Below are 27,210 nucleotides of genomic sequence, written 5' to 3'. Positions count from 1 at the left end.
GTGCCACACATACCCCTTGGACACTTTGAACTTCAACACAGTAATTAATAGGCCCCTGGCTTTCAAAGCAGATTGTATCCCCATCCCCACCCCTGCTGGCCCCGCAAAATGCCTGTCCAGTAGGTAGGTCATCAGAGATGGGTGAAGCCTGGCCCTGGAAATACAGATTGCCAGAAGTAGTTCACGAAATCCACCTCTCGAATCTCGGCGCTCGGCACGGCGCCCGGAATACAGCGGACGCCCAACAAATGGTTTGATTGCAAAAGAACAGAAAGAGTCCTGGAGCGCGCCTCTGCTGCCCCGTCATTGTGCAGCAGGGATCGGGGCGGCAGGGGATTGGTTGGGGCCCTGCAGCGGGTCAGGACCCGGCCGCGGGGCCCGAGCGCCATCCCAGGCCCAGGCGGAGGGGGCGCTGCGGCGGGAGGCCGCGCGGGGCGGGGCGGGGCGGCGCGGCGATGGGGCCGCCCCCTGCGAGCGAGCGCCGCGCGCCCCCGCCCCCCGCCGCCGCCGCCGCCGCCGCCGCCGCCGCCGCAGCCGCAGCCACCGCTAGCAGCTTCTCCGATCCACCTCGGTCCTGGTGCGGCCCGGCCGGCCCGCGGGGTGCAGAGCCGAGGTCTGCGGCCGACCGCATGAAGGACTGCGAATACCAGCAGATCAGCCCCGGGGCCGCCCCGCCGCCCGCCTCCCCCGGGGCGCGCCGCCCCGGCCCCGCCGCGCCCCCCGGCCCGGGCCCCGGGCCCCCGCCGCCCGCCGCCGCGCCGCGCTGGAGCAGCAGCGGCAGCGGCAGCGAGAGCATCGGCCGCCGCCCGCGGCGCAAGTGGGAGGTGTTCCCGGGCCGCAACCGCTTCTACTGCGGCGGCCGCCTTATGCTATCCGGCCACGGCGGCGTCTTCGCCCTCACGCTGCTGCTCATCCTCACCACCACCGTCCTCTTCTTCGTCTTCGAGTGAGTTCGGCGGCGTCCCCGCCCCCTGAGGCGCCCCATACCCTCCGATCCCCTTTGCCGCCTGCCGCTCACCCCACCTTCCCCAGCCCTTGATGGACACTCCAGCCCCTCTGGTCCCCTGCTGGGCACCCCGTCCTCTCCCACCTCCTGGGCCCTCCACCTTTCCCAGCACCTGCCAAGCACCCTCCCTTCCCAGCTTCTCCTTGGCGCCTTTCAGAATCTGCCCTCAGGCCTCTCCAGTCTCCTTGCTTATCTCCCACCTGTCCTTTCTGATCCCCTCCCAGACTCGCCATCCTTCCGTGACAATTGGGATCACCATCTAAGCTGGCCCCCTCCATCCCTGCCAGCCATCCCATCCCCTCTGGCCCCTCCCTAGCACCCCCATCCTTCCCTGGCACCCTGCCTTTGCCAACCTCTGCCAGGATCACTGCCCTCCCATGTCCCTCCAAGACCCCTATCCTCTCTGCCCTCTCAGAATCTGCCCCAGGCCTCCCCAGCTCCTTAGATAGATTCCCCTCTCCTCACCTATCCCCTGGACCATCTCTTGTTCCCAGCTTCTTTCGGACTCCTTGAGGCATCTTTTCTTTATATCCTTTCCAGACAACTTCTGAATTTCTTCCTTGTCCTTTGGCTATATACCACCTCAGATTTCCCGGCCATCTTCCCTGTTCCCTCCAGGGCCCCTCTAGGGTCCCCTAGTCATCTCTCTACTCTCAGACCCTCCCCCCTTGCTTTCCCTTCAGTCGTTCTTACCCTAGGCCTTCAAATATCTTTGGGCCTCTCAGACCTCCCCTTTTCTCTCCAGCACCTTCCTTAGTTTCTCCAGAGCTTCCTGTCCTTCCCTCCTCCTCCTCTGGTCCCCCCAGACATGTCCCAGGCCCCTGCCCCCCACCTCCTGACCTCCTGGCTTTCTTTCCCTTCCCAACACTCCAGAGTACCTTCTGGCCTGTTCCACGGCAGGGACAGTTGCAGTGCCTTGTTATTTTTCAAGAGTCGAGAGGATTTTCGTGTGACAGGTCATATTTGCCCCCATGGCTTTTTGACCTCTTCGTATCCCCAGTGACTCAGGATTGGCCCACACAGCGGTCACCATTTCATGGATGGAGGAAGGGATGCCTGTCACTTTACCAGGGTCACATATTTGTATCAGAAGTTTTCCACTCTACCATTGATCTCTAGCTTGAGCCACCTGCTTCCTGATTCCTTTCACACACACTCACACATACACACAAACGCACCCCTACCCATGCTGCATGAGCCCCACCTTTCCCTCCTGGTTCTACCCATCCTTTGTGGTCTTACTCAATTTTACAGGTGGTTCAGAACTCCATCTCTGCAGCCAGCAGAGCTGGTTCACGTCTCAGCTCCACCACGCACCAAGTGTGTGACTTCGGGGCAACCACTTCACTACTCAGAACCCCAGTTTCCTCATCTATAAAATGCGGTGTATACTAGTGCCCCCTCCCCAGGTTGTCACGAGGGTGGCAGGAATCCATGCACATAAGCTTTTAGCTGGTGATAAGCGTTTAAAGCTGGCTGCTGCTGTTACTTGTCATCACCAAAAAGTCCTTCCCAAGGGCCTTGATAAGGCTTCCACCAAGACACTGGCCCCCAGGTACCCCTTCCAGCTGCCAGATCATGTATCTGCAACCTTGGGTTTCCCCTTGAAGCAAGGTGAGGGCTTCCTACCAATTAGCTTCTCCCTTTCACCCTTTCCTTTCTGACTCAGGGTGGATAAAAAGTTCCAGAATAATTAACAAGCAGAAACTCTGGGGAACCCCCAGATCCAGCATGGCCCTTGGCTGAGTTTCAGATCCACCCCGCTGGGCCGGCCCACGTGGGTGTTTTGGAAGTTCCTTTTCCAGCATCCCTCAGGCTCCACCAGATCCTCCCAGCCAGGGATGCAGCTGAGGCAGGAGGAAGTGGTGCTTGGCAGGGCCGGCCCCTGTGACCCTGCAGTGTGGGATTTGGTCAATTCAGAACCTCTGGGCTGAGGGGATGTCTTCACTGGTGACAGATTTGTCCCCAGAGAGGGAGGAAGCGAGGACTTCTGGGTTCCAGGAAGAGCTTGTGAATCATCTCGTCTTTGTTGCTGCTTCTCCTCACTTGGGCTGGTGGTGTTGGCAGGAGGGTTTGGGTTTGGGCTGAGAGCTCGCCTGGGCCTGGACTGGGGTGGTCCCTCCTGAGGAGGAGGGACCTGGCGTATGGGAACGCTGTTGGCGAGGGCCTGGAGGGCGAGAGGTGCTCACACTCTCCCAAGGCTCTGGGGAGAGGTAAACGTGGCTCTAGGGCCTTTCTTGCTGTGAATGATTTTCTCTAATGTGTGATTTGGTGCTTTCTTGCACAGGCCTCCCAGCTTCTGCCCTGCTTCCCATCCCCACACAGCAGCCAGAGTGCCCCCTTTACTTCCAAGTCAGATCTGAATATTCCCTGCCTCTCTGGGTAAGAGCCAGAGCCCTCGTGGTGGCTTCCTCTCTGTCCCCATCTCCTCCCACTGTCCCCTGTGCATTCCCTCCCAGGCACATTGGCTTCCTTGCATACTCCGACCTCAGGGCCTTTGCATGGTTTGGAATATCCTTCCTTTAGATAGCTTCCTGGCCCACTCCCTCACTTTCTCCTGTCCTTCCCTGACCATGCCTGTAATACAGGAAACTGGCCCCCTCCCTCCTGTCCCCTCTGCCCTGACTTATTCTCCAAAACACTCGCCACTATCTGACATACTACACTTATGCTTCTGGTTAGCTTCTTGCCTGTCTCTCTCCATGAGAACAGGTGTTTATTCTCACTGTTGTATTCACAGTGCCTAGAACAGGGCCTGGTATGTAGTAGGCACTCAATACAGTAAATACATTGCAATACAATATAGCAAATACGTTTATTTCTTGAATGAAATGGACAGAGCATTTGCTGGGGGCTTGGAGACCCCAATCCTGCCATCGCCTGGCTGGATGACCTTGGATCTGACTGTGGGCTTTGGAGTCCCGTCTGTAAAACCAGGGGCCAGGACTTGGTGTTCCTGAGGGCTCTGCAAATCTTCTCCATCTCCCAAGAAGTCTGGTTGTACATGAACTGGTTGAATTGTCATGTGGGTGACACAGAGGGCGCAGCACTGTTTGAGGCTCAGACCTGGGGACCACTGAGATGTTTGGAGCAGAACGTGGCCCACTTGGAGCCCTTGGTTTTGGCAGTCTCTGCTCCTCAAGGGAAGGGCCTCTCTGGAGGCCAGAGCCTCCAACAATGGAGGCTCCAGCAACAGCATGTAGATGCCCACGGGTTTGCTCCTGCGACTGTGCCAGCTCCTGGGACGTTGGCTGATTCAGGCCTCCCAGCTGTCAGTCATCCCCAAATAGCAGTTCCTCACCCCATCAGGTGCCACTCTGGCTCTGGGAGGGAAGGCCACATAGGATGGAGGTTAATAGTATGGGCGGGCCTCAACGTCAGACCCGTGCACAGGCTGTTGGAGCCCACTAGGGTCAGGGGGCCTGATAGAACTGACTCCGGATGCCAACCCTTGGGTGACAGTGGCAGTGGCTGGACCATGCTCTTCCCCCTACACCCTTTACCTGGCTGACCCTACTCATTCAGGTTCTAGCTTAGGAAGTCTCTCCTTCATCCAGTCTTTCCTAACTGTTCTACTACTTTCCCCTTCCCCATTATAACATGCCAAGCCCTGCATGGCAGTTCTCTGTTTACATGTCTGTTTTCCTCACTAGGCCATAAGCCTCATTGAGGGAGCAGGTGGCCTCTTGTCTTATTCACTGCCGTTATCCCTGCTGCTTGTTGAAGTCATTGCCTTTAACACAGAGAAGACCTCAGTAAATATTTGTGGAGAGACCGAATAAATGAGTGAACACTGTCCTGGATGATTCATCTCAAGTGACAATCCAGTTCATTGGCGGTGGCTGCCTGAAGCTCTGTGTTTAGAAGGAATCTGAGGCTGCAGCCAAGTGCAGGGGTTGAGTGCTGGGATCTGTTGATCACATCTGCCAGGGGCTCAGGGAGAAAGTACAAGGATCAATTAGTGATGTCTGCTCTAGGCACGGACGGGTGCGGGGCTGCACTCATCCAGGGACCATACATCTGCCTCTGTTCAGGACCGTGGTGGTGTTTGATGGGATGACAGCGCCTGCCTGGTGCCGTAGCCCTGAGCCCCAGGCAGCCCTTGGAGTGTCTGCTTATCTCTCTCTCCCTCTCTTTTTCTAGCTGTCCCTTCTTGGCCCGCCAGCTGACCCTCGCCATCCCCATCATTGCTGCCATCCTGTTTTTCTTCGTCATGAGCTGCCTGCTACAGACAAGTTTCACCGACCCCGGAATCCTGCCCCGGGCCACCGTCTGTGAGGCAGCGGCCCTGGAGAAACAGATCGGTGAGGCTCCTACTCCAGCTGTGGCTGTGTCTCCCAGCTCCGCATTTCTTGATTTGAGAGGAGGCCTGATTTTCTCTTCCCACACTGTGCTAGGCACTGGGGGTACCGTGGTGAGCAGGGCAAGCTGGAGCCGATGCTAGAGTGGAGGAAGCAGAGGATAAGCACATGAGCAAATAAGCGAGAAACACTACCATGTGAGGGCCGGTGTTGAGAGCCACACGGTACTGGGTGCTCACTGGAGCCCAGGCACTGTGTTCACCTCTTTATATGCATGATCATATTTAATCCCCCAGTAATCCTGTGAGACAGGTACTGTTGTTATTCTCCTTTTACTGATTAATTAAATTGAGTCTCAGAGAGGTTAAGTAAATGGTCGAAGGTCACACAGTCAGTGGAAGAGCGTGGATGAGACCCCGGGCACTCTGACCAGAGTCCCTGCTCTTAAACACACTTATTCATTCACTCGTCAAACATTTATTGAGCCCCTACTATGTGCCAGGCACTTTTCTAGATACAGCAGTGAACAAATCTGACGATAATCCCTGTCTTCTTGGAGCTGACATTCCGGTGGGAGGGGAAAGACAGTTAACAATTAAATATCTAGTCTGTGACACAGAGAAGAGGGAAGCTGGGGGAAGGAGGGTGAGAGCTGGGGGAGGGTGTACAATTTTAAATAGGGGGAAAACAGGGGGGTGGGGAAGGCCTTGTGAAGGAGGTGACATCCGAGCAAAGACACAAAGACCTGCAGAGATGAGGAGTTGAGCTGCGTGGGTGTCTGGGGGAGAGCACGGTGGTGTGGGGAGTGGGCTGGTCCAGATGCGTCGGTCAGGGGGAGCCCTTTGGAGAAGGTGGCACTTGAGATGAGCCAGTAGTGTGCGTTCTGAACGTAGTAAAAGCAAAAGCCGGGAGTGGCGACCGGACTGATGTGTTTGAGAAGCGGCAGGAAGGGCAGCGTGGCCAGGAGGGACCTGTGTTCCCAGCACCCAGGTGGCCCTTGGTGCCTCCCTGAGTGCTGAGTGGGTGTCCTGGGTGGCTGGGCGCCACGGCCACGGCCTTAATCTCAGCTTGCTCCACCTCAGCTCCTTCCTGCTGAGAAGTGACGTGGGGATTCGCACACCTCAGGGGTTTCCGGTCTGTGGTTGGCTCCTTCCCCTAACAGGGTGGCTTTCAAACAGACTTAAATAAATACCCAGCTGCCTCTGAAGAGCCCTGGCAGCCTGTGAGTGGCAGAGCCCTGCTGCATCCGTCCTGGAAGTCATTCCACCGATGGTCTGGAGCAGCTCAGGAGGGCGGGCGGGAGGGGAGAGGATGTTCTCCCACGCTTGTCTGTTCTTTGTCTCTCTCCTCTGCCCTGGCCTGTCTTCAGCCACGCCCTCGGTTGTCGTCTTCCTCTGCCTGCATCCAGCTTCCTTCCCCCTCACACCCCTGGGCCACTCGCCACCCAGCCTCCTGGTCTCTGCTGCTTCAGTTTCCTGCGGTCTGACCCAGCGGCCGGCCGCTGGCAGCAGGGGAGGCTCGGGGCAGCCCTGTTTCTCCTCTCTCCAGGTCGGGGCTAATCGTGAGGCAGGATTATTGTCCAGCTCAGCCCAGGCTCAGAGGTCTGGCTGCCTGGAGTCCTCTGGCCTCCTGTGAGCTGTTTGGGTCATACTGACAACAGTAATCCCCTGTGTTTGGGGAGAGCTTGACTGTGCTGGGTGCTCCCCGGCCATTATCCCCACAGATCCTCGCAACAGCCCGGCTGTGCTGATGCAGAAACTGAGGGAGGGGATCCCATGGCCGGGATCGGGGGCGCAGAGACAGAGCCTTGACCCCCAAGCTGTATGCTTTCTCTTCTGAGATGGCGGCAGGGAGACATCCCAGTCTTCCGTGGCCACACGCTCTTTTTTCTGAGGTCTCAGTTCCATTGACTGGGAAGCCTCTGTGACCCCAGGTGGGCTACACCTTCGGGACACCTTCCCAGAGCACCTTGTCCTTCCACCATGACCCTGGGCTGCATGGTGGTCATTACAGAATTGTCAGGCAAACCCAGCGGACTTTCCCGGGTGGTAAGTGTCTTGTTCACCTTGTCCGCCACGTGGAGGGCTCAGCGATGTTGGCTGAACGGACCGGCCTCTACAGAGGCGCTCCTTGCTGTCCCCTGGTGACTGGTGGAGAGACAGTTGGAATTTCTCCTAACCAGGCTTTATAGGTTTCCTCGTTTATGTGTTAATTCTGTATGCCGACTCCTGACTGCAGGGAGAGGAGGCAGGGAGGTTGGAGGGGAGGGGATATGAATCTGATGTGAACCCTCCCTCTGGTGGTTTCCAGCTTAGCCCAGTCCAAGGTGGAAGGCCTGACTGGCTGCCACAGGTTAGAGGAGGCTTGGGAAGAGGATTGAAGAAACCAGGGTGTCTTCTGCCTGGAGGTCATGTGGAGGCTTCCTGGAGAGGTGCCCGGCGCCAAACCATAAAGTTTGGGTGGAGTTCAAGCACAGGAAGGTGTGTGAGGGGAGCCCCCATGCAGATGGGACAGGAAGCGGAGGACAGAGTGGGAAGGAGGGGGGCAGGCGTGGGCGCTGAGCAGGCCATGTTGGCAGGACACAGGAGTGCTTCAGAGAACCCGGAGGATGCGTAGAGGCAGTCTTGAGGGCCCTGAGTGTCAGGGTCAGAAACACCCCTTTGAGAACAGTTCCCAAGCCTGGAAAATGGCATCTTTGGGGTCTTTGAATCTAAACTTGAACTGGAGGCTTCTAATCAGGGTGAAACATACCTTCTTAAAAAGGAGTCACTGAGCGTTTTCGAGAAGGTCGGGGGCCGGCTCTGAGGTGGGTGGTGCTGTCCATATAAACGTGTGCTGGTTACTGGGGCCTGGGCCCGTGCAGACAGTGTGACCTTCTCATTTTGGCCCCACAGGCCAGCAGCTCCAGCCCCATGGGATCTGGTTCTAGGGCTCCCACCGTGCGAGCACCGTCCCAGCTGGGGTGGCCAGCGCTTCACAGTTTGCCCAGAACTGTCCCTGTTTTAGCACTGAAAGCCTCATATCTTGGGGAACCCCAGAGTTGCAGGCAAAAGGGCTGGTTGGCCACCCTGGCCTGAGCTCCTGACTTGTCAGCTGGTGAGCCGTGCAGCTAGACTCCCCCGTGGGCTCTGGGCCGTTGGAAAAGAGGTAGGAGGAGGCGGCAACATTGCCCCCAAGAAGCTCCTGGTCTGATGGGAAGTCATAGGAACACCTGAATCTGAGTGACAGACACTCACCTAGCCACGGTTACAGCTCACACGACAGACACAGAAGCCGCCTCTCCCTCCATCACCACACAGCAGGTCACAAACTGCATCCTCTCTGCCCCCAGGATGTCTCCCCTCTGCTCCTTCTGAAGCCCACTGCCCCGGGCAGACACACCTCATTTTCCGCCTGGATCGGCTCGGGACTCTGCTGACCAGGCCCTGTCCTCTCTCCCTTCGGTCATAGTTGTCTCTCCGAGGTCCAGATGTGACCTGGCCCTCCCTGGCTCAGGATTTGGGTGACACCCTACTACCCTCAGCAGCGTTTCCTGAGGATCGGCCATTGGAGTACAACCTCGGTGATTTTTGCGCTTCTGCGTCTCCCCTTGTACCCTCCTTTCTTTAGTATTTTCCTTTACATGGCTTGCTTTTAAACGGTTTTTACAAGGAAAATTTATATCAGCCCTGTTAGCAGAAGCCACTTGCTCTAAATAGAAGATAATCATAAGAACAAAAGCATGACAATGTTACAGAATTCTTGGTGGTTACATCGCCTGTGGAAAGCAGTCACCTTGAGGCCTGTAAGGGTCACAGGTATTCGGTGTTAAAAGTTGACACTTTCCCCTGGATGGAGTCGAGACTCGAAAGAGAATTGAAAAGGGAGTGACTTTCTCATCATGTGATTCAGTGCTGCTTAGTGTCATGGCCAGGAAACAACCCATTTCCCACCCTCCTGAAAGCTCGTCCTCGGAGGCGCACTCGCCTGCAGGATGAAGGAGGCTCCGGCCCACCTTTCCCTCGTCGTCTCACTCCACTCCCCGGTGCCCACCCTTCCCTCGTCGTCTCACTCCACTCCCCGGTGCCCCAGCCACACTGCATGCGGATGCCTTGACCCACGGGGCCCCCTCTGCTACCGTGCCCGCCCCCGGCCCCCATGAGCCCAAGGTCTCAGTCTGTCCCACCCAGCTGCAGCGCTGCTTCATCTCGTTGCTTTCTTGAATGCTGCCTCTTGCCCGCTCCCGACATATTCCACTCTGTCTCCTCAAGGCGGGTTGAGTACAGACACCGGTGACGCCATTCATTGGCCAGCTGCGGGTTACGCCTTTACATCTCTCATTGGCGTCATCGTCTTACAGGGTTGACGCTGTTATTACCCAGTGAAGAAACTGAGGCTCAGAGAGGTGGAGCAACTTCCTCAAAATCACAAGCTAACAAGTGGCCAGGCCGGGTTTCTCAGTGAGATCACACTGGCCCCAGAGTCACCACACTTGACTCACCGTGCCTCCTGTGCTGACTCTGTAACTATCCACCTCTCCTGCGCACTCTGCCCCCAGGCCGAGCTCTTCCTGTACCCCCAGGCCTGCCAGGAAGCCTGTGTGCGGCAGGGGCTCCATAAACCTCCCGAATGAACAGAAATGGTCTGGTGGGGGTCACAGTGACCCGGTATTCACAGCCTGGCCACTGAGGCTGACCTCAAGCCTGGAAGCTGGGCAACCGCAGCCCTGCAGCTGATTCCTCCACAGGTGGGAACACCAGAAGGGCAGGTAGAGGTCCCCGGCCTCCCCTCACTAACGCCTCCTCGCTAGCTCATGGCCAGCCGCAGGGGCCTCCCCGCCAGCCCTGGGTTTCAGTCACAGTCCCAGCCGTTCGGGGCCTGGCTGCGCCTCTTCGGGGCTGGAGTTGGGGTGAAGATACCCAAAGCAGGCCCCCTGGTCAAGAGGAAGGCGTGGGAGATTCATTTCCTCCTCCCAGCCATTCAGCGAGAAGGAGCCTCCCCCCGTTACCATGTCCCTGGGGCTCTAGTTTCCCACCTGGAGGTGCTTTTTACTTCTCGGGGAAGAGCCTGAACTAGAAAGAGCTCTGGAGGGCAGGGAGAGCATCTCTTATTACCACTCCTTCATTCGTTTCTTCAACGAGTATTTTCTGAACTGAGTAACCAAGCAACCGCACTCGACTCATTTCTATGTACTTACCCACTACTTCCCTCACCTGCCACCCCGGGCCTTGTACAATATCTTGACGTCATAGGTGCTAGTGTCTGAAAGAATGGACAAATGAATGCCCTGGAGGACAAGGGTTCTAATTTCAACCCCACCTTGTACTGTTGGAGTGAAGTCTGTAAAACGCGGGCACATGTCCCGTCGTTGCCCAGCCCAGGGCGTTTTTTGTCCGAGTGAGATGGGGAATGTCAGTGCACTTTGAAAATGGTTTTGCTCTACTGAAACTTAAGAGGCTTGAGACTTGTGGTCAGGAATGGCAAGTGGTCTTGCTCTGGGCACTAACAAGCTACCACTGGTAATGGCTGCTGGGAGGAGCGGGTTGAGGAGGGTTCTGAGGCCGAGACCAGGGTAGTTATTGGTCAGCACTGTCTGGCCTGAGAAAAAGCAGTGGGACACCTGCTTGTCTTCCCCTACCGCATGCGGGGCTCAGCCCTGAAGCAGCATCCCTGCACAGCCTGCTTTGACCCATCTCATCCGGGGCCCTGCAGTTGGTGACGTTGCTGAGTCTGGCTGGCACCCTTGCACTGGGCCCTTTTTCCTCTTCTTTACCTCCAGCTCCTGGCAGCCCGAGGAAGCTGGGTGTGCAGAGCCTCACTTCCTCTTTCTCAGGGTTCTAGAGAGGAGGAGGCCTGGCTGCCAGGGGCCAGAACATACTGGTAGGAGTTCTCTCCCTGCCATGGGGGAGAGGCATGGGCACCCCTCTGCCCTGGGAGGGCCTCTGGGACTCCAGTGAGGGTTCCAGTAACTTTTCTCTTAGTCCGGAAGAGGGTCTGTGGCTGTCCTTTGCTCACAGATGGGTTGTGTTCTCAAGTCTCTTCTACAGATCAGTTGTTGGAATATAGTGTTTCGTAGAGACAACAGTAATAATAATGGCTAATATTTATTAAGCTCTTGCCAGGTACTAGGCACTTTGCTAAACCCACTTGATGAAGTCTTGCCTGACCCTCCTAACAGCACTAGGAGGTAGATTTGATTATGTCCCATTTTATTTGCTTAGCAGATGAGGGCACAGAGAAGTTATCCGACTTGACACACATCACACAGCTAGTAAGTGACTGGGCCAAGATTCACGCCCAAGTGTCTGTCTGGCTCCAAAGCCTGTATCCAAGCCGGGAGACCACAGTGGGCAGGGGCTGGCACTGGGACCTAGGGCCCGAGGGGCAGGATTAGGGGTTGGGTTTGGGGTAGCATCAACAGCTTTGGGAAGAGCTGGGGAGTTCTGCACACTGGGGTGTCACAGCCAGAGCCGTTTGTCAGGACTAAGGCTCCTGTGAACCCGGCACTGTGCCTTGCAGCCTCTCACTCAGCCCTCACCACAGCTCTGTGAGAGTGAGATGGTCTTGTCTCCATTTTATGGATGAGGAAACTGAGGCTCAGAGAGGTGAAGAGACTTCCTGAATTAGCAAGTGGGTAGCAAAACCAGGATTCGAACCCAGTGTTCCAGACTCCAGAGCCTGTGCCTTGCTGCCCCTCATGAAAACAGCTACTAGTAAGTACTCACCAAGTGTCAGTTCCCTTATGTGTACTATTTCTTTTCTTTTTTTCTTGTTCAATTAAGTTCCACTTTTTAAAAAAACTCATTTATTTATTTTTGGCTGCGTTGGGTCTTCCTTGCTGCGCGTGGGCTTTCTCTAGTTGCAGCGAGCAGGGGCTACTCTTCGTTGCGGTGCGCGGGCTTCTCATTGCGGTGGCTTCTGTTGTTGCGGAGCACGGGCTGTAGGCACACGACTTCAGTAGTTGTGGCTTGTGGGCTCAGTAGTTGTAGCTCACAGGCTCTAGAGTGCAGCCTCAGTAGTTGTGGCGCACGGGCTTAGTTGCTCTGCGGCGTGTGGGATCTTCCTGGACCAGGGCTCGAACCCATGTCCCCTTCATTGGCAGGCGGATTCTTAACCACAGCGCCACCAGGGAAGTCTCAAGAGTCAGGATTCGAACTCCAGGCCTGCCTGTATCTCTCCTCTTTGCCTGCTGCCTCGTAGTTGATAGGCCCAGGACTGCCTGTTTATCCCACTGTCCTTGCCCTCAAGCAGTGTAGGGTCCAGTTGGAGAGACAGTGTACACACACAGCAGTCCTGTCCCAGCTCGGCACGGAGCAGAGAGTGTGTTCTGTGCTGTGTGTGAGGTCCGACAGCCCCGAGGCTCCTGTGGTCAGGGAGGCTGCTGACAAGGCCCGGTGAGTCCTGGTGTGCAGAGAGAAGGGAGGCTGGGCTCAGGAACAGGGGCAGGAAGCTGGGGCAGAGTAGTGGGAGAAATGCTGGGAATGGAGGTTGAGCCCAACTGTGGAGGGTCCTAACATCAGGACAAGTTGTTTGCCTTTATCCTGTTTTTTAGGGGAGGCCAGTGAAGGGTTTCTGAGCTGGGAAGTGACTCACGAGGGGTTATTTAGAGGAATGTGACAGTGTGTACAAGGCGGGTGGAAAGGCAGAGGGTCTGGGAGCAGGTAGTCTTCTGGGGAAGCTGTTTGGTGATACGGGCCTGGCCTGGGTTAGGGTGTTGGGAGTGGAGAGAGTGACAGGTGATGAAGGAAAAACCTGACCAGACCTAGCAACTGGCCAGGCATGGATGAGGGAGAAGGAAGAGTCTGCGAGGAGCCTTCAAACTGGGTTCCCCTGCCTCTGCCTTACTGGCTGCGTGACCTCGGACAAATCCCCTGACCTCTCTGGCCCTCTTTTCTCATTTGTAAACTGAAGGAGTTAGAACAGAGGCAGTCAGTGAAGGGACATTTGTCAGGTATCTGCTGTGTGCCCGGGGCTGTGTTATATGCTCTTTGAGGTTCCTTTCGGCCCTTGGATTGTGCCATCCGCAGAAATAAGGAACTAGACAGGGAAAAATAACACTCATGACACTTCAAAATTTACAAGAAGACCTCAAGCCCAAGCCTTGGGAGCTTGGGTTCACGTCCTGATTCGGCCACTGTGTGGCCTTGAACGAGTCACTAGCCTCACTGAAAAGGCTCCTTAACTGTAACCTGGAGATGATGACGATCACTTTACCTCCTGGGGTGTTATCAGGACTGAAGAGGAGAATATACGCCACGTGGCCAGCATACAGTGGCACGCAGTGACCTGTTCCCTTTCCCTTCTTCCTCTCAGTAGTTCTGTGAGCTGGCAGTAACAGTGCACACTTCCTAAGCATCTACTTTGCGCCACTTCACACGTATTAACTCATTTAACCCTCGCAGCATCTTTATGAGGTGAGTACTCTTCTTATCCCCATTTCGGTGATCGAGGAAACAGGCACAGAGAGGTTAAGTGATTTGCCTTGTCACACATCTAGCAAATGGCATCATCAAGAGAAACCCAGCTGGTAAAAGGTGGAGCTAGGACTCGTGTCCCATTCTACCTGTTATACACATTTTACAGATGAGAAAACTGAGGCTCAGAAAAGTTCATTGGACTGCAACCTCGCACACAGTCAGTGGCAAAACCAGGTTTCGGAGTCTGTCCATTGGCCTCAAACCCCCTGCCTTGACCGTGCTGCCATTGCTAAGGAAGAGATGCTTAGATGCTTAGTTCCATTTTAAACGTGCTACCGTCGAAGTGGTGGTGAAACAGCCTAGCAAAAGTCTCTGGGAGCTAGGAACGTGAGACAGAATCCGCTTCACTGATGCATGCCAAGTGCCTAGAATAGTGCCTGGCACACGCTAGGCACTCAGTAAGTAATCGTCGGGGGCAAGTGGCCAAACTGGAGATGTTATCTGGGACTCAATCCAGTGGAAATGATGTCTGGGAACATAGCCGAGGGCTGGGGATCCCAGGCAGCCCTGTGTGACTCTCGGGATTCTGTCTGGGGAGAAGCCACTGTTCTGGGGAACGCTGGTCTTCCGTGGCCTGGGGGACCAAGAGGCTCTGTGGGTAGAATTGTGGGTTTTGCATATGGCAGATCTAAGTTCAGCTTCCTGCTCTGCAGGCCTACCCACCTTGTGACGTCGGACAAGTTACTTTCTTTTTCCTTTTTCTCAGATTTTTACTGAAGTATATAACAGGCTTGCTGAAAGTGTACAACTCGTAAGTGTTCTGTTTGTTGAGGGTTCACGGTTGGAACACACACGTAATTAGCACCCAGATCAAGAAACAGTGGTGTCCCAGGAGCCCCCCTTGTGCCCCTTTCCGGTCTCTGTCAGCCCCCGCCCCCAAGGATAACCACGATCCTGACTTTTAACACCATAGATTACTTTTATCTGTTTGTGAACATTTTGTGCTCTTACGTCTATGGGTATTTTTTACTTTACACAACGTTTGTGAGAGTCATTCATATTGCCGTGTGTAATTAAGGATCATTCATTCTCATTGCTGTATAGAATGCCATTGTATGAATATACTGCAATTTCTTTTTTTTTAATCCATTCTACTATTGATGGGTGTTTGGGTAGTTCCAGATTTTGGCTATTTTGAGAATTGTTTTTGGAACAGTCTTGTACTTGTCTTTGGTGCACGTCAGTTCATGCGCATTTCTGCTGGGAAAACACCTACGAGTGGGATTGCTGGGTTGCGTGTGCTGAGCTTTGGTAGTTAGTGCAGAACAGTTGTCCAGAGTGGTCATGTGAGATTTCTAGCTGCTTTACATTTCTGCCAACACTTGAGAGATGTGTGTGTGTGTGTGTGTGTGTGTGTGGTTTTTTGTTTCTTTTTTTCAATTTTAGCCATTCTGGTGCATATGTGCTGGTAATATATTGTGGTTTTAATTTCCATTTCCCCGATGACTTAACAGGTATGAGCACTTTTTCATGTGTCTGTTGGCCATTTGACCACCTTCTTTTATGAAATGCCTGTTTGAATCTTTTGTCCACGTTCGAATTCAGTTGTCTGACTTTTTCTTACTGACTCATAGGAATTCTTTACATATTCTGGATACGCATCCTTTGTCCTTTGTCAGATAAACATACTGCAAATACAACTCTGAAGGTCATCTTTTCATTCTCTTGATGATCTCTTTAGATGAACAGAAGTTCTTAATTTTGATAAAATGCTGTTTATCATATTGCTCTTTTATGAGTAGTCCCTTTGTGTCTTGTTTAAGAAATCTTTGTCTACTCCAGAGTCATGAGGTTGCTCTATTTTTCTTTTTCTTTTTTTTTAATCCAGAACGTTCGTATTGCGAGCTGCAGGCCATCTGGAATTGAATTTGTATTTAGTGGGAGGCAGGGGCGCAGATATGTTTTTACCCCCATTTGTGTATCCAGTGGACCCCGCACTGTTTACTGGGAGACCATCTTCCTTCCTTTTTTTTTAAAGTAAATTTATTTATTTATTTATGGCTGCTTTGGGTCTTTGTTGCTGCGCGCGGGCTTTTCTCTAGTTGTGGCGAGTGGGGGCTACTCTTCATTGCGGTGCGTGGGCTTCTCATTGCAGTGTCTTCTCTTGTTGCGGAGCGTGGGCTCTAGGCATGCGGGCTTCAGTAGTTGTGGCACGTGGGCTTCAGTAGTTGTGGCTCGCGGGCTCTAGAGCGCAGGCTTAGTAGTTGTGGCGCACGGGCTTAGTTGCTCCGCGGCATGTGGGATCTTCCTGGACCAGGGCTCAAACCCGTGTCCCCTGCATTGGCAGGCGGATTCTCAACCACTGCACCACCAGGGAAGCCCCCATCTTCCCTCTTGGCACTGCAATGTTACCTTTGTCGTGAACCGCACAAACATGTACATGTTCATGTCTGGAGTCTCTGTTCTGTTCCATTGGTCAGCGTTTCTACCCTTGTACCCAAACCAGGATGTCTTACGTGCTAAGGCTTTATCATAAGTGTTGATGTCCTGTGGTATAAGACCTTTAGCTTTGTTCTTCAAGAGTGCCTTGGCTATTCTTGGCCCTTTGATTGCCATGTGAATTTTAGAATGAGTTTGTCAATTTCCACACACCAAAAATATCCTGACTGGGATTATGTTGAATCTACAGATTAATTTAGGGAGAATAAATCCTTTTTTAATATTGAGTCTCTGCCAATCCATGAATATCATATAGCTCTGTATTTCTTTTTTCTCTTAAAATTTTTATTATGAAAAATTTCTAACATTCAGAAAAGTTGGAAGAATTAATACAACAAATTCCTATACATTCACTGTCTAGATTAGTTATTTGTGTGATACACACACCCACACACCCACACACATAATTCTTATTAAGCCATTTCATAATAAATTATATACATCATAGACACCTAACCCATCAATACTTCAATATGTATCTCCAAGATTTAAGGATAGCCTCCTCATAATGACAATTCCATTATCACATCTAGGAAAATTAATAGTTCCCAAATTTCTAATCTATAGTCATTTGTCCCCCATCACCCTCCAAATCTCTCTTGTTGCTGTGTTTTGTTTTTGGAAACAGGATCCAGTCTAGGACCAAGCATTGTATTGGTTTATATCTCTTAAATCTCTTTTAATTTAGAACCATCTCCCTTCTCCTTTTGTAAGTGACATCGACTTAAAAAAAATTTTTTTTAATTGAACTATAGTTGATGAACAGTATTGACATTGACTTCTGTTAGAGAGCAGGCCAGTGGTCTCGTAGATGTCCCCCATTCTGGATCTGATTGTTTCTTCATAGCTTTACTCTCACTGTGTCCTCTGTCCCTCTGTCTCCTGAACCTCCTGGAAACCAGAACTTAGATCCAGGCTTGTTCAGATGCAGATAAACCTCGCGAAGGCTTCCTTGGTCTCCCTTTCTGATAGCCCTCCTTAGAGTGGCACGCGAGCAGGTGTGTGAAGCTTCAGCGCGGCGCTTGGCGCATAGCAAGTTTCGGTAGGTGGCAGCAGCTCTTGAGATTTGTCCCCCACTTAGGGATTTTGCCCTAATGTTTGTTCCCCAGAAACAGCTTCCCTAAAGCTTCTTTTGTCCCGGCCAGGCAGCACTGGCTTCCCCCCGTGCTGCGGCTCCCGGCTCTGGGCTTGGCCATCCCCCATCTGTCTCTTGTCCCCGTCTCAGACAACACAGGCAGTTCCACATACCGGCCACCCCCTCGGACCCGGGAGGTGATGATCAATGGGCAGGTGGTGAAGCTGAAGTACTGCTTCACCTGCAAGATGTTTCGGCCGCCCCGGACCTCACACTGCAGTGTCTGCGACAACTGTGTGGGTAAGTGGGAGCCCTGAGAGGGATGGAGCCTTGCAGACAGGGGAGTCGCTCATGGGGGCCGGGGGGTGTCTGAAGTATCCAGGGCTGGGCAGGAAGTCTGGTTCACCTAGATTTGCTGTGACTGAGGAGGGGCTGTGGAGCGGGGGCTCCGAATGTGACCAGTGGTACCTTGCCTTCAGCGCAGGATTAGTGGATTCCTTCCCCCAGCTCTGAAGTGTGGGGCAGACACAGAGATGCCCTGAACCCTTCTTCCAGGCCTTGGCCTGGTCCTCAGTAGGTCCAGGTTCCAAGGAGCCAGAGACTAGAGCAATGACATTCTAGATATGTGGCCCAGGGCCAGCTATACCGAAAGACTTTGACCTGATTCCCAGAATTTAGAGGGACAAGAATCCGGGAACAGAGGAGTTTAAGCTGGTGGGGTGGAGAGGACATAGCCAGGCTTGGAAGCTAAGCTCCTGACCCACAACTGCAGTGGTTGCTGGGGAGCCAGAGGCTGTTTTGTCCCCTTTCCCTGCTCTCCAGAGGTCTGGCAGCTCTGATGGGGACCCAGGATGCGCCCCTGGGAGGGTGTTGTAAGGGAAAGGCTATGCAGAGGACCCAGGTGAGCTGAGCCACGTTGACTGTGCCCGGTCCCCAGGGCGGAGAGCTCATCACGCTAGCTCAGTACTCCCTGAGCGAGAGAACAGTGGGGAACACCCAGACAGCAGGAAGTGAAGTGGGTGACTCAGTGGGCGTCATTCATCCCCGAGAATCTGTCCCACCCCCCCCACACCGTGAAGGGCCCTGGCCTGGGTGTGAGGCCTGCGACAGGCTTGTGACCCACATTCCCACAGGGGACTTTCCTCACTGGTCTGGGTGTGACCCCACCCCCAGGGACATAGTACTGGTGTGAGCTCAGCCCTCTGACTAGGCCTCCGATGCCGGTTCTCCACAAGTTACGTCGCGGCCCAGCCCCTCATTGGTCCTCTATTCTAGAGCAAGGGACAGGGGTCATTGGTTGTTGGCATGGGTCTGGGATCGTAGGCCAGGTGACAGGTACTTTTTGTGGCTCTTCTTTGTACCAGACACTGACTGCCAGACCCTGGGATGCAGCTCAGGCCCTCTCATGGGGCTCACAATCGAATAGGGGTTACAGGCCAGCCCACCAATTGTAAATAAATATATAAACACACGTGGGCAAAGTGCAGCAAAGGATAAATGCCGTGGCAACAAGGCAGACAACAGGGGCCTCACCTTGTCTGGGGTTGGGGGAGACTTTCTCAAGGAAGTGGCCTTGCAGCTGAGACAAGAAGGAAGAATTACGGGAACTGGCAGGTGAAGGACCAGAGGCCGGGAGTGTCGAGGAACCGAGCGTCACGTGTGGAGAGAGCGAAGGGGTGGAGCTGCGAGGGGCCTCTAACACCCCTGCTGGTTGTGGGCCAGGGTGGCCCTAACCCATCTCCCTGGCCCTTCCAGAACGGTTTGACCATCACTGCCCCTGGGTGGGCAACTGTGTGGGGAAACGGAACTACCGCTTCTTCTATGCGTTCATTCTTTCCCTCTCATTCCTGACGGCCTTCATCTTCGCCTGCGTGGTCACCCACCTGACGCTGCGTGAGTTGGGGATGATGGTGGGAGTGCGGGCAGGGGCAAGCGGGCGGCCCGGGCCAGCAAGCTTGGCCAGGTCAAGGGACTGTGGTCACTCTCCCTTGAGCCGTGCCCTCTCCTGTCTCTTCCTCCCCAGGCTCTCAGGGAAGCAACTTCCTCTCCACTCTGAAGGAGACACCAGCGAGATATCCTTTGTTGGCAAGGGGGAGCCCTGGTGGGACCCGAGGCCCCTTCACTGGGGCGGGTCCCCGCACCTCATCCCGTAAACAGGGGAATGGACCAGAGCTGATGTTCACGCTCTAGAATCCAGTCTACTAGCTGCTTCTGTTCAGCCCCAGGCTGGAGCCGATTCTGAATGGGCTGTTGTGGAGCTCGGATGGCCGAGAGCTCTCAGGGCCACAGTCCCTGTCCTTCCTTAAGACACCAAGCTCCCTGGACCATGCCGTGTCCGCAGTTCTGGTGTTTGGAATCCTCAGTTCCCTCTACCATCCATCACCCTGGGCTCGTCCTGCCCTTGGGGTGCTCCCACACCCTGCTTGGGGCCCAGGAGGTGATCTGAGATCACGGAAAGCTTACAAAGTTAGATCCTTTCTGGGGAAGTGGTTCCACGGAAGGATGGGTGAGAGAGGCTGGCGAGGCCAGCTTCCAGGCACAGGGAGGCTCCCGGCCCCAGTGTCCGTGTGCCTCCTTGACTGCGCTGCTCACCGTGCTGGAGTTGGTGATCTGCTTCTTCTCCATCTGGTCCATCCTGGGCCTCTCAGGGTTTCACACTTACCTCGTCGCCTCCAACTTGACAACTAATGAAGACGTGAGTAAGGCTGGAGCAACACCTCATCCCTGGGCCCGATCCCAGGATGGAGGCAGGGCTGAGGGAGCCTGGAGCAGCCGCAGTGCAGCCCTGCCTTTCAGACTGCCAGGGAAATGCGGGTGGAGACGTGAGGTGACCTGACGTCTCCTTCCAGTGTTCAGGGCTGGGCCCCGGGAGACCCTGTGCAGGCTTCCGAGGCCCCCTCGGTGCTGGCTCCCGGGGTCCCGAGGTTGCTTTCTCCCCAGCCCCGCTGGAGCAACGCTCACGCCATAACCGTCATTCCAGTTGGCCAGCTCATGACCATTTCCAGAGTTCTTTCAGTTTCTGTCATCTCTTTGGGTCCTTTTGCCAGCTCTGAAGCAGAAGGAACGAGGATGCCTTTTCTTCATATGATGGCTGAGTGACTTGCCCCAGGTCGCCCAGCTGGAAAGGGACAGAGCCAGGGTTGCACTCACAAGCTCGCCGTGCCCACCGCACTGCCCTTGTAGACAGCAGCGATGTGCCTGTTCTCAGGGTGTCCTGGGGCTCTCTGAGGCATCCTTGTTGAGGACGCCGGCCAGGACAGAAATGTGAAGCTCCATCTACCTCCTGACCTGCTGCCTTGTAGATGTCTACCAACAAGCATTGTCTGAGCACCCACTGTGTGCCCAGCCCTGGGCCAGACCTGACCGCCCACCCCCCTGCCCCACCATCCTTCCAAACAACAAAAAAGCAAATGAGAGCATCTGTTCCAGGGCCACCATCTGATACTGCTCAGAGGCCCATTGACCAACAGAAAATACATTTCTTGACCTCAGCCTGTCTTTCGGGGAAACGAAACTTAACATGCCCAATAGGGTATCACATGCTGGGTGATTGGTACAGAGCAGAAATGATGTCAGCCAGCTTCTCCCAAGGTGATTTCCTGGGGGCTGTTTCTGTAGGATCATACTAGGGGTTAAGCAAAAAGGGATGTCATGGCCAAATAAGTTTGGAAAACTCTAGGTTAAACTCAAGCCAGTATCCTTTACTGCTAATCTCCTTAAGGCCTTTGATAGCCAGCTTCACAGAGCTAGAGATGGGCAAGATTTCATCTAACAGTGTTACCAGAGAGTTCCCTATGTTTCAAATGAGGACTGAGACTCAGAAGTGGTGATCTGTCCAGGGTCATGCAGCAAGTCTGTGGCAGAGCCAGAGTTCACGGCCAGGTCAGCCTGAGCCCTGTGCCCTTGCACTGTCCTCCCTCTTGGGTGGCTGGACAGAGAAGGAAGGATGCACCCACAAAGTCTCCTTTGGAGGCTTCTCTTTGGCTCTGCTCTGTCTTCTGTCTTGGTTAGCGCCTCCTCTTCTGGGTGCCCCCCAACATCCAGCAGTCCCCCACATCCTCACTGAATGGCCTGGGTTAAGGGCATGTTCCCTGCAATAGACTAGCCAGAATTGGTTTCAGAATTTGCTGATCTTCCCCAGCCTCTAGAACAAGTGAAATGAAGGGAGGTACCTGACCCAGAGCTCCTTCCTGCTTGCAGATCAAAGGCTCGTGGTCCAACAAGAGGAGCGGTGAGGCCTCTGTCAATCCCTACAGCCATAAAAGTGTTATCACTAACTGCTGTGCTGTGCTCTGCGGCCCCCTACCTCCCAGGTAAGCCAGGGGGCACAGGGGAAAGGTCATAGGGCCTGGCCTGGCCAGGCCAGTGGGGGGTGGCCCTGTGAGTCTGTTCCTCTGAAAGAGGTTCTGGAATCAGCAGACCTCTCCCCACACCACAGATGCCCTCTGTCCACCATCCCCTGCTGGGTGCACTCAGGACACTTGTCACATAAAGGAATTCTGTAGAGTTTTAACTTGTAATCCCGTGCGATCATTGTAGAAAAAAATGAAGTACAAAATACTAACAAGAGTGTTGTACATCACATGTAATCCTACTCCCCAGGGATAACCACAATTAATGTATTGTCCATGCTAGAGTGAGGCTGCCTTTCTGGTGCTGAAGGCTGGACTGGGTGGGGCCTCCGTCTTCCTCCTGGCAGAGGAGAGCCCTGGTGGCTCAGCCCTGCTGGGAAGCGCCCCCTCTGTCTTGACACCAGGGGGCGCTAGATGTCCAGCTCCGGAGTTAAATTGGGCACTGTGGGGGCGGGGGAGGGAGGCTGGTAAGACTTCCCAACACCATCCCCACCTTCTCCTGCTCAATATCCAATATGCTTCTCTCCGATCCTGCCCCCGGGGAAAGGACAGTAGGAATTGCACCATCTCCCAATGCCCTTTCATCCTTGCTCTTCCCCTTACCTGCAGCCTGGGAGCCCGACAGAACGCTGGACAGTTTGAATTAATAGTGGATAAAATCTGTGGCCAAAAGCCAAGTGTCCAGAGTACAGAGAGGGCCCTTCCGGAAGGGAAGGGTCTTGAGCCGCCCACTGGAGCGCAGCTCCCCTTTCCTCAGCCTTTCTAGGGCTGGGTCTTTCCTCGACTGGGAGAAGGACCCTGCCATCCAGCCCCCGGCCTGGAGCTCTGGTGTCAGGCAGGGCCTCATGTGTCCCCCCACCTTGTATTTTGAAAGCCTGATTGACCGGAGGGGATTTGTGCAGTCTGACACCGTGTTGCCCTCGCCCATCAGAAGCGACGAGCCAGCCTGCAGAGCCAAGCCTGATGCCAGCATGGTAGGAGGCCACCCCTGAGCCGGGCTCAGTACTTGCCACCTGCTGGCCTGTATGCCCCTCCGCACTCACCTGCCGCCCTCCACACCTGCCAGGACCCTCCCCATTTCACCCGAAGGGAAGCAGAGCCGCCAAAGACTTTTTAAGTCTTTTCGTATTTATTTCCCACCCTGCGTGGCTTTCCCCACACTGTGCCATGGCTGTACCCTCTGCTCCCTAAACCAGGTTCCCACGGTCTTGGGTGCCAAATTCCCCCAGCTGATCAGTGGCAGGAGTGACAGGAGAGAGAGGCCAGGGCTCCTGAGGCCGCCCAGGGGACCACGCCAAGCCTCTGCCGTGCCTCTGAGCCGTGCCCCGTGCGAGTGAGGGTGCGGACTGAGTGTGATGCCTCCGAGGTGGGAGAGCTGCTGGGCCCTGCTGGGCCGGGGTCCAAGGGGTGAAGCAGGACGGAGGAGCAATCGGCTCTGGACAGCAGGCTGTCGGAGAGGATGCTTCTGTGGTCTGCTTTGGTCTGTGGTCTCCTTCATTCTTTTTGTGATAGCCATTGTTCTTTCTTCCATTTTTGTTTTTGTATGGAGTTGGCCAGTAGACTAGAGCTGGGGCTCCAGGTAGAGAGGGCAGAGCTGGGGGTGGCAGGGGTAGCCTGTGTCAGAGGAAGCCAAACCGGAGCCAGGCACCCGAGACCTCAGCTCCTGCATGATTCCTGGGCAGCACACTAGGAAGCGGGGGCCTGGCCCTCTCTCTGCCCACGGACGGTTCTCCAGGGGCCCAGCCTGGCCCCTCACCTTCCTCCCAAGTCAGGTCTGGGGATGGGCAGCTTATACTCATGCTGGCAATACTTGAAATGGGTTTATTATTAATGCTGGGTATTTTGCACAATTTTATAGACCTCTTTTCTACATAGCCTTTTTTAAATGGAAGAAGAAAAATGAAGTCAGCCACATTGCTATCTGTGTAGTGCCAGGTTAAGGGTTATCAGAAGGCAACTTGGTTTTAATAAGTTTATTACAAGAGACCTTCTGGCCGTGAGTGAGTGAGTGTGTGTGTGTATGTGTGTGTGCGCTCGCGTGCCCGTGTATGAATGTGGTTGGCTCCCACTCCCCCACACCCCCTGGGCTGCCTCACTCGCCACTGTCCCCCTTGGGTGTCAGCTGGTGGTGGCAACAGCGGGAGCAGCCTGAACCATGGGCACAGGGAGTGTGTGCATTGGTCACAGGAGACCCCTGGGCTCCTGCGGCAGTTCAGCCTCATCTTCCTATCTTCCCCTCCTCCAAGGACTTCAGACAAACAGTGGCTGGGACTCAGCGCCCAGCCCCCAGGTCAGGCTTCCAGCTGGGACCTGCCCAGACAGGCTGGGGCCTGGTCAGGTGGATGGGGTAATGGCTGTGGGGAGTGGCTGCCAGCCTGCATGCCACACTCCTTCCTCCAAGGTCTGAGTATGGGACCCAGTGCCAGGGGCTAGAGTATGGGGAGTCGGCCAACTGGAGGCCTCCCTCCAGAGAAAAGGAAGGAACAGGGTGGGCCGAGAGACGAGTGAAGGTTGGCCTAAATCTGGGTCAGAAACTTAGAGGATGTCCCTCCTCTCCTGGGAGTTTTAGTTTCTTGTCAAAATAGATAGGAAATTGTCCCTCTGTCTCCTTCCTTGGCCCTTTAAGTGGGCTGAAGCCCTTGGAAAGTGACATAGGAAGTCCTCGCATCTTGTCCTTCCTTGCTGCAGAGGCTAGTGGGTCACAGGCAGCTGAGAGGTGGCAGCTGCAAGGGGTTCCCTCTGGGAGAAGCAGCTTCGCCCCAGCCTCAGGACCCTGGGCCATGCTGCCGTGGCAGTGGGGGTGGGGAGGAAGCTGGCTAGAGGAGGGGACTCCTACCTGCCTTTTATTTAAGCCAGTATTCTTTGTTCCTGCTTGTAATAAAATTTTTGTTTTTAAGAATTGATTTGCTTTGGTTTGGTTTTTGTTTGCTCTTTCTTTGCTGAGGCCCCAACTGGCAGCTCTCTGTTCTTCCAGCCAAACTTGGTCTTTCCTGGGGAGACAGAAAGAAGGCAGGCAGCCCAGTGACCTAGCTAACATTCTCCCCTGGCTGGAGTCTGTCTGCTGGAGGCTGAGCAGAGGGGGCTGCAGCTAGGCCCCCGCAGGCGTGTAAGAAAAGGCCATCCTGTCTCTTCTTTGTCGCCTCTACCTTCCCCTGCCTTGGGGGCTTGGAGACCCCTGAGTTCTTCCTCCTTCCTGTCTTTCCATGCTGACCCCCAGGGACTGCTCAGCTAAGAAAATGTTTATAAGGCAGTGGATTCCAGTTTGAGAGCCAGAGCCTCCCTGGCCCCCGCCCCCGCCTGGGCAGCAGGGCCCGGCCAGACAGCTCGTAACGCTGGCCCACCTCTGGTATCTCCCCCAGGACACCTGTCAGGATTTTGCCATCTCCTGCACAGCCTGAGGGGAGCTAACAGGCCTCTTTGCAGAGGGTTAGCTGGTAAGACTGTATCTCCCTGTCAGCCAGCACCGCCTGCTCCCCTCACACACTGTTTCCTCCTCATCGCATGCCTCGCCACCCCCACGGAGCCCGTTCATCTGTCTGGTGTGTGGTGTGGTGTGTGTGCTGGCCGTGGTGGGGCCCCCAGGACTCCCCCCTAAGCAGAAGGGCCGGGGTGTTGGGGCAGGTCTAGAAGCCCAGCCCCACTCTGGACTGAGGAAGTGGCTTCGCACAGGGCAGCTCCCCAGCTGGAGCAGGAGGTGAAGAGCGAGGTCGGGGAGAGGATGCGCACCTGCTCCGAGGTGCTGGGGCCCCTTCGGGTGGTGTCCTGGTGTGCAGGGGCCCTTGATCACTAACACTGTGTCCTGGCTTTCTGTCCCTGCTGAGCTTTCTCTCACCTGCCCTTTTTCTCTCCTGCTTTGTTGCCTGCTGCCCGAGCCTTGGCCCTTCTGTGGGGAAGAGGCAGGTGCTGTGGCACCCCTGTGGGCCTCCTCTCTCCTCCCGTCTCGCTAACCCTCTCTCTTCTCCCTCTTTGCTCTCCTGCCCTGGATCTCCAGTTTGTGCGGGGGCTTAAGGACCTCCTGAAGACCGCTGCTCTCTGCCTCTCCAGGAGCGGCCTGGGGGGAGCCAGGCACCCGGCACCTCCACCTGCCTAACCCGGGCCACCGTCTGTGCCTACAGGGTCTGCCCCCAAGCCTGCCCCACACGTGTTCTCACTAGGGCCCCCCATAGGAGGCAGGGGCTGGCCTCTCTGCCCCCGCCCCCCTCCACGCGGCCAGTGTAGAAAGCCATAAAGCTGCTGTCGGCACGATGACATAATACTATGCTGAAACTCGCCCTCCCCTCCTCCGCTCTCCTTCCCCTTCCCTGTAAGGAGTCAGGACTCTAGGAATCTTGCCTTAGAGCCTGCCCAGCCCCAGAATCAGGCACAACTCTAGTCGAGCCGAGCAGGTTTCTTCAAGGAGCCGTCTGGGGTGCCGAGCAGGTTTCTTCAAGGAGCCGTCTGGGCTGCTGACTGATGCTGCTGAACAAGTTCGGTGACTGTCCCAAGCACAGCTGGTCTGACGCTGTTCCCACGGCGCCACCCCCACCCCCGGGGCAGGTAGGACGCCCGGAGAATGCTTGTACCCTTTGCTCCAGGCACTGAGGGACTGAGCTGGCTCTGGCAACCCCGTGCTCTCCAGAGGAACTAAAGGAAACCAGGCCGGGCCTAGGAAGTCTGCTGAGCCCATGGGCGTGCGGTGGGTGCTGCTTGTCTGCTGTCCTGTACCTTTTTTAACCAAAATAAAGATTTCCCTCTTCTTGCCATACCGTTGGCTGTCTGGTACCACCTCTGCTTTGGGGTCCAGGGCTGGGGCCTGTGATGGGCCTGCAGAACACCTGGCTCACCCTCATCGCCAGCCTTGTCAGCTGGTCAGTGCTGTCCTGGAGATTTAAAAAAGAGGCACAGCGGAGCCAGAAGTGACACAGGCAGAGTGGCTAGTGTCATCGTCACCCTGCCCCTCTGGAACTCCTGGTCTCAGTTCCAGAGACCTTAGCTGACCTCTGAACTCGGAAAGGTCCCAGCCTAGGCTGGGACAGAGGGTTTAACTCCAGTCAGGGACTGTCACACCCCTGAACTGAGCCCAGCCCAGGGTAACAATGGAACCTTCCCTTTCCCCAGCTGCTGCCCCACATCGAGATACACACACAGTGTTCTAAGAGCTAAAAAATAATTACGGTGGCCATTTAGCAAGGGCTTGCCCATTCTCTTCCCTAAACCTATGAAGAAGGCAATGACAGCCTTTTTACAGGTGAGGGAACAGAGGCTCAAGAAAGGCACGGAAATTTCCCAGGGTCTCCCAGCTGATAAATCCAGGATTTGAACCTGATCTCTGCCCCAACCTCTGACCCTTCTGCACCACCCAAGGAATGAATTTGGCTGCTGTGGGAGGAGGGGATCTCAGGGAGAAACCCTAAAATTAGAGAATGTCATTCAGAGCCAACAGGGGGCTTAGTGATGATCTGTGTTGGCCTCCTTGTACTGATGGGGAAACTGAGGCCAAAAGGCAGGAAGGGACCTGCTCAAAGCCTTATAATGGATGCAGTTCCACACCCGGACCTTATTGCATTCTCTTTCCAGTGATTCCACACTGTGTCCTCGACTG

General features: G+C 55.0%; 1 protein-coding gene across 2 annotated transcripts; it reads left to right on the top strand.

The window, feature by feature from the left end:
* The first annotated feature begins 503 nt into the window (after positions 1-503).
* ZDHHC18 (zDHHC palmitoyltransferase 18) lies at positions 504-24,528 on the top strand. 2 transcript variants are annotated; one of them, XM_033840274.2, is made up of 8 exons: positions 508-946; positions 5,150-5,310; positions 17,428-17,577; positions 19,033-19,170; positions 19,301-19,349; positions 19,870-19,972; positions 21,478-21,590; positions 22,504-24,528. In XM_033840274.2, exons 1-8 carry the CDS (start codon positions 630-632, stop codon positions 22,619-22,621), a joined length of 1,149 nt encoding a protein of 382 aa, XP_033696165.1. In that variant the 5' UTR covers positions 508-629; the 3' UTR covers positions 22,622-24,528. The 2 variants fall into 2 exon arrangements, with proteins under 2 accessions (XP_073649801.1, XP_033696165.1); XM_073793700.1 differs by lacking the exon at positions 19,033-19,170 and having other exon boundaries at positions 504-946.
* Positions 24,529-27,210: the final 2,682 nt, after the last annotated feature.

This window comes from Tursiops truncatus, chromosome 1 (assembly GCF_011762595.2).
Source record: "Tursiops truncatus isolate mTurTru1 chromosome 1, mTurTru1.mat.Y, whole genome shotgun sequence".
In the NCBI taxonomy this organism is placed as follows: Eukaryota; Metazoa; Chordata; class Mammalia; order Artiodactyla; family Delphinidae; genus Tursiops; species Tursiops truncatus.
Note: the sequence above shows the minus strand (reverse complement) of the source record. Positions and strands in the feature narration are given on the sequence as shown.

Excerpts from the sequence above, each read along its gene's own strand:
- ZDHHC18 (XM_033840274.2), top strand. The coding sequence starts at position 630 with ATGAAGGACTGCGAATACCAGCAGATCAGCCCCGGGGCCGCCCCGCCG. Across the intron at positions 5,311-17,427 it reads GGCCCTGGAGAAACAGATCG|ACAACACAGGCAGTTCCACA; the intron begins GTGAGGCTCCTA and ends TCCCCGTCTCAG. Across the intron at positions 19,171-19,300 it reads GGTCACCCACCTGACGCTGC|GCTCTCAGGGAAGCAACTTC; the intron begins GTGAGTTGGGGA and ends CTTCCTCCCCAG.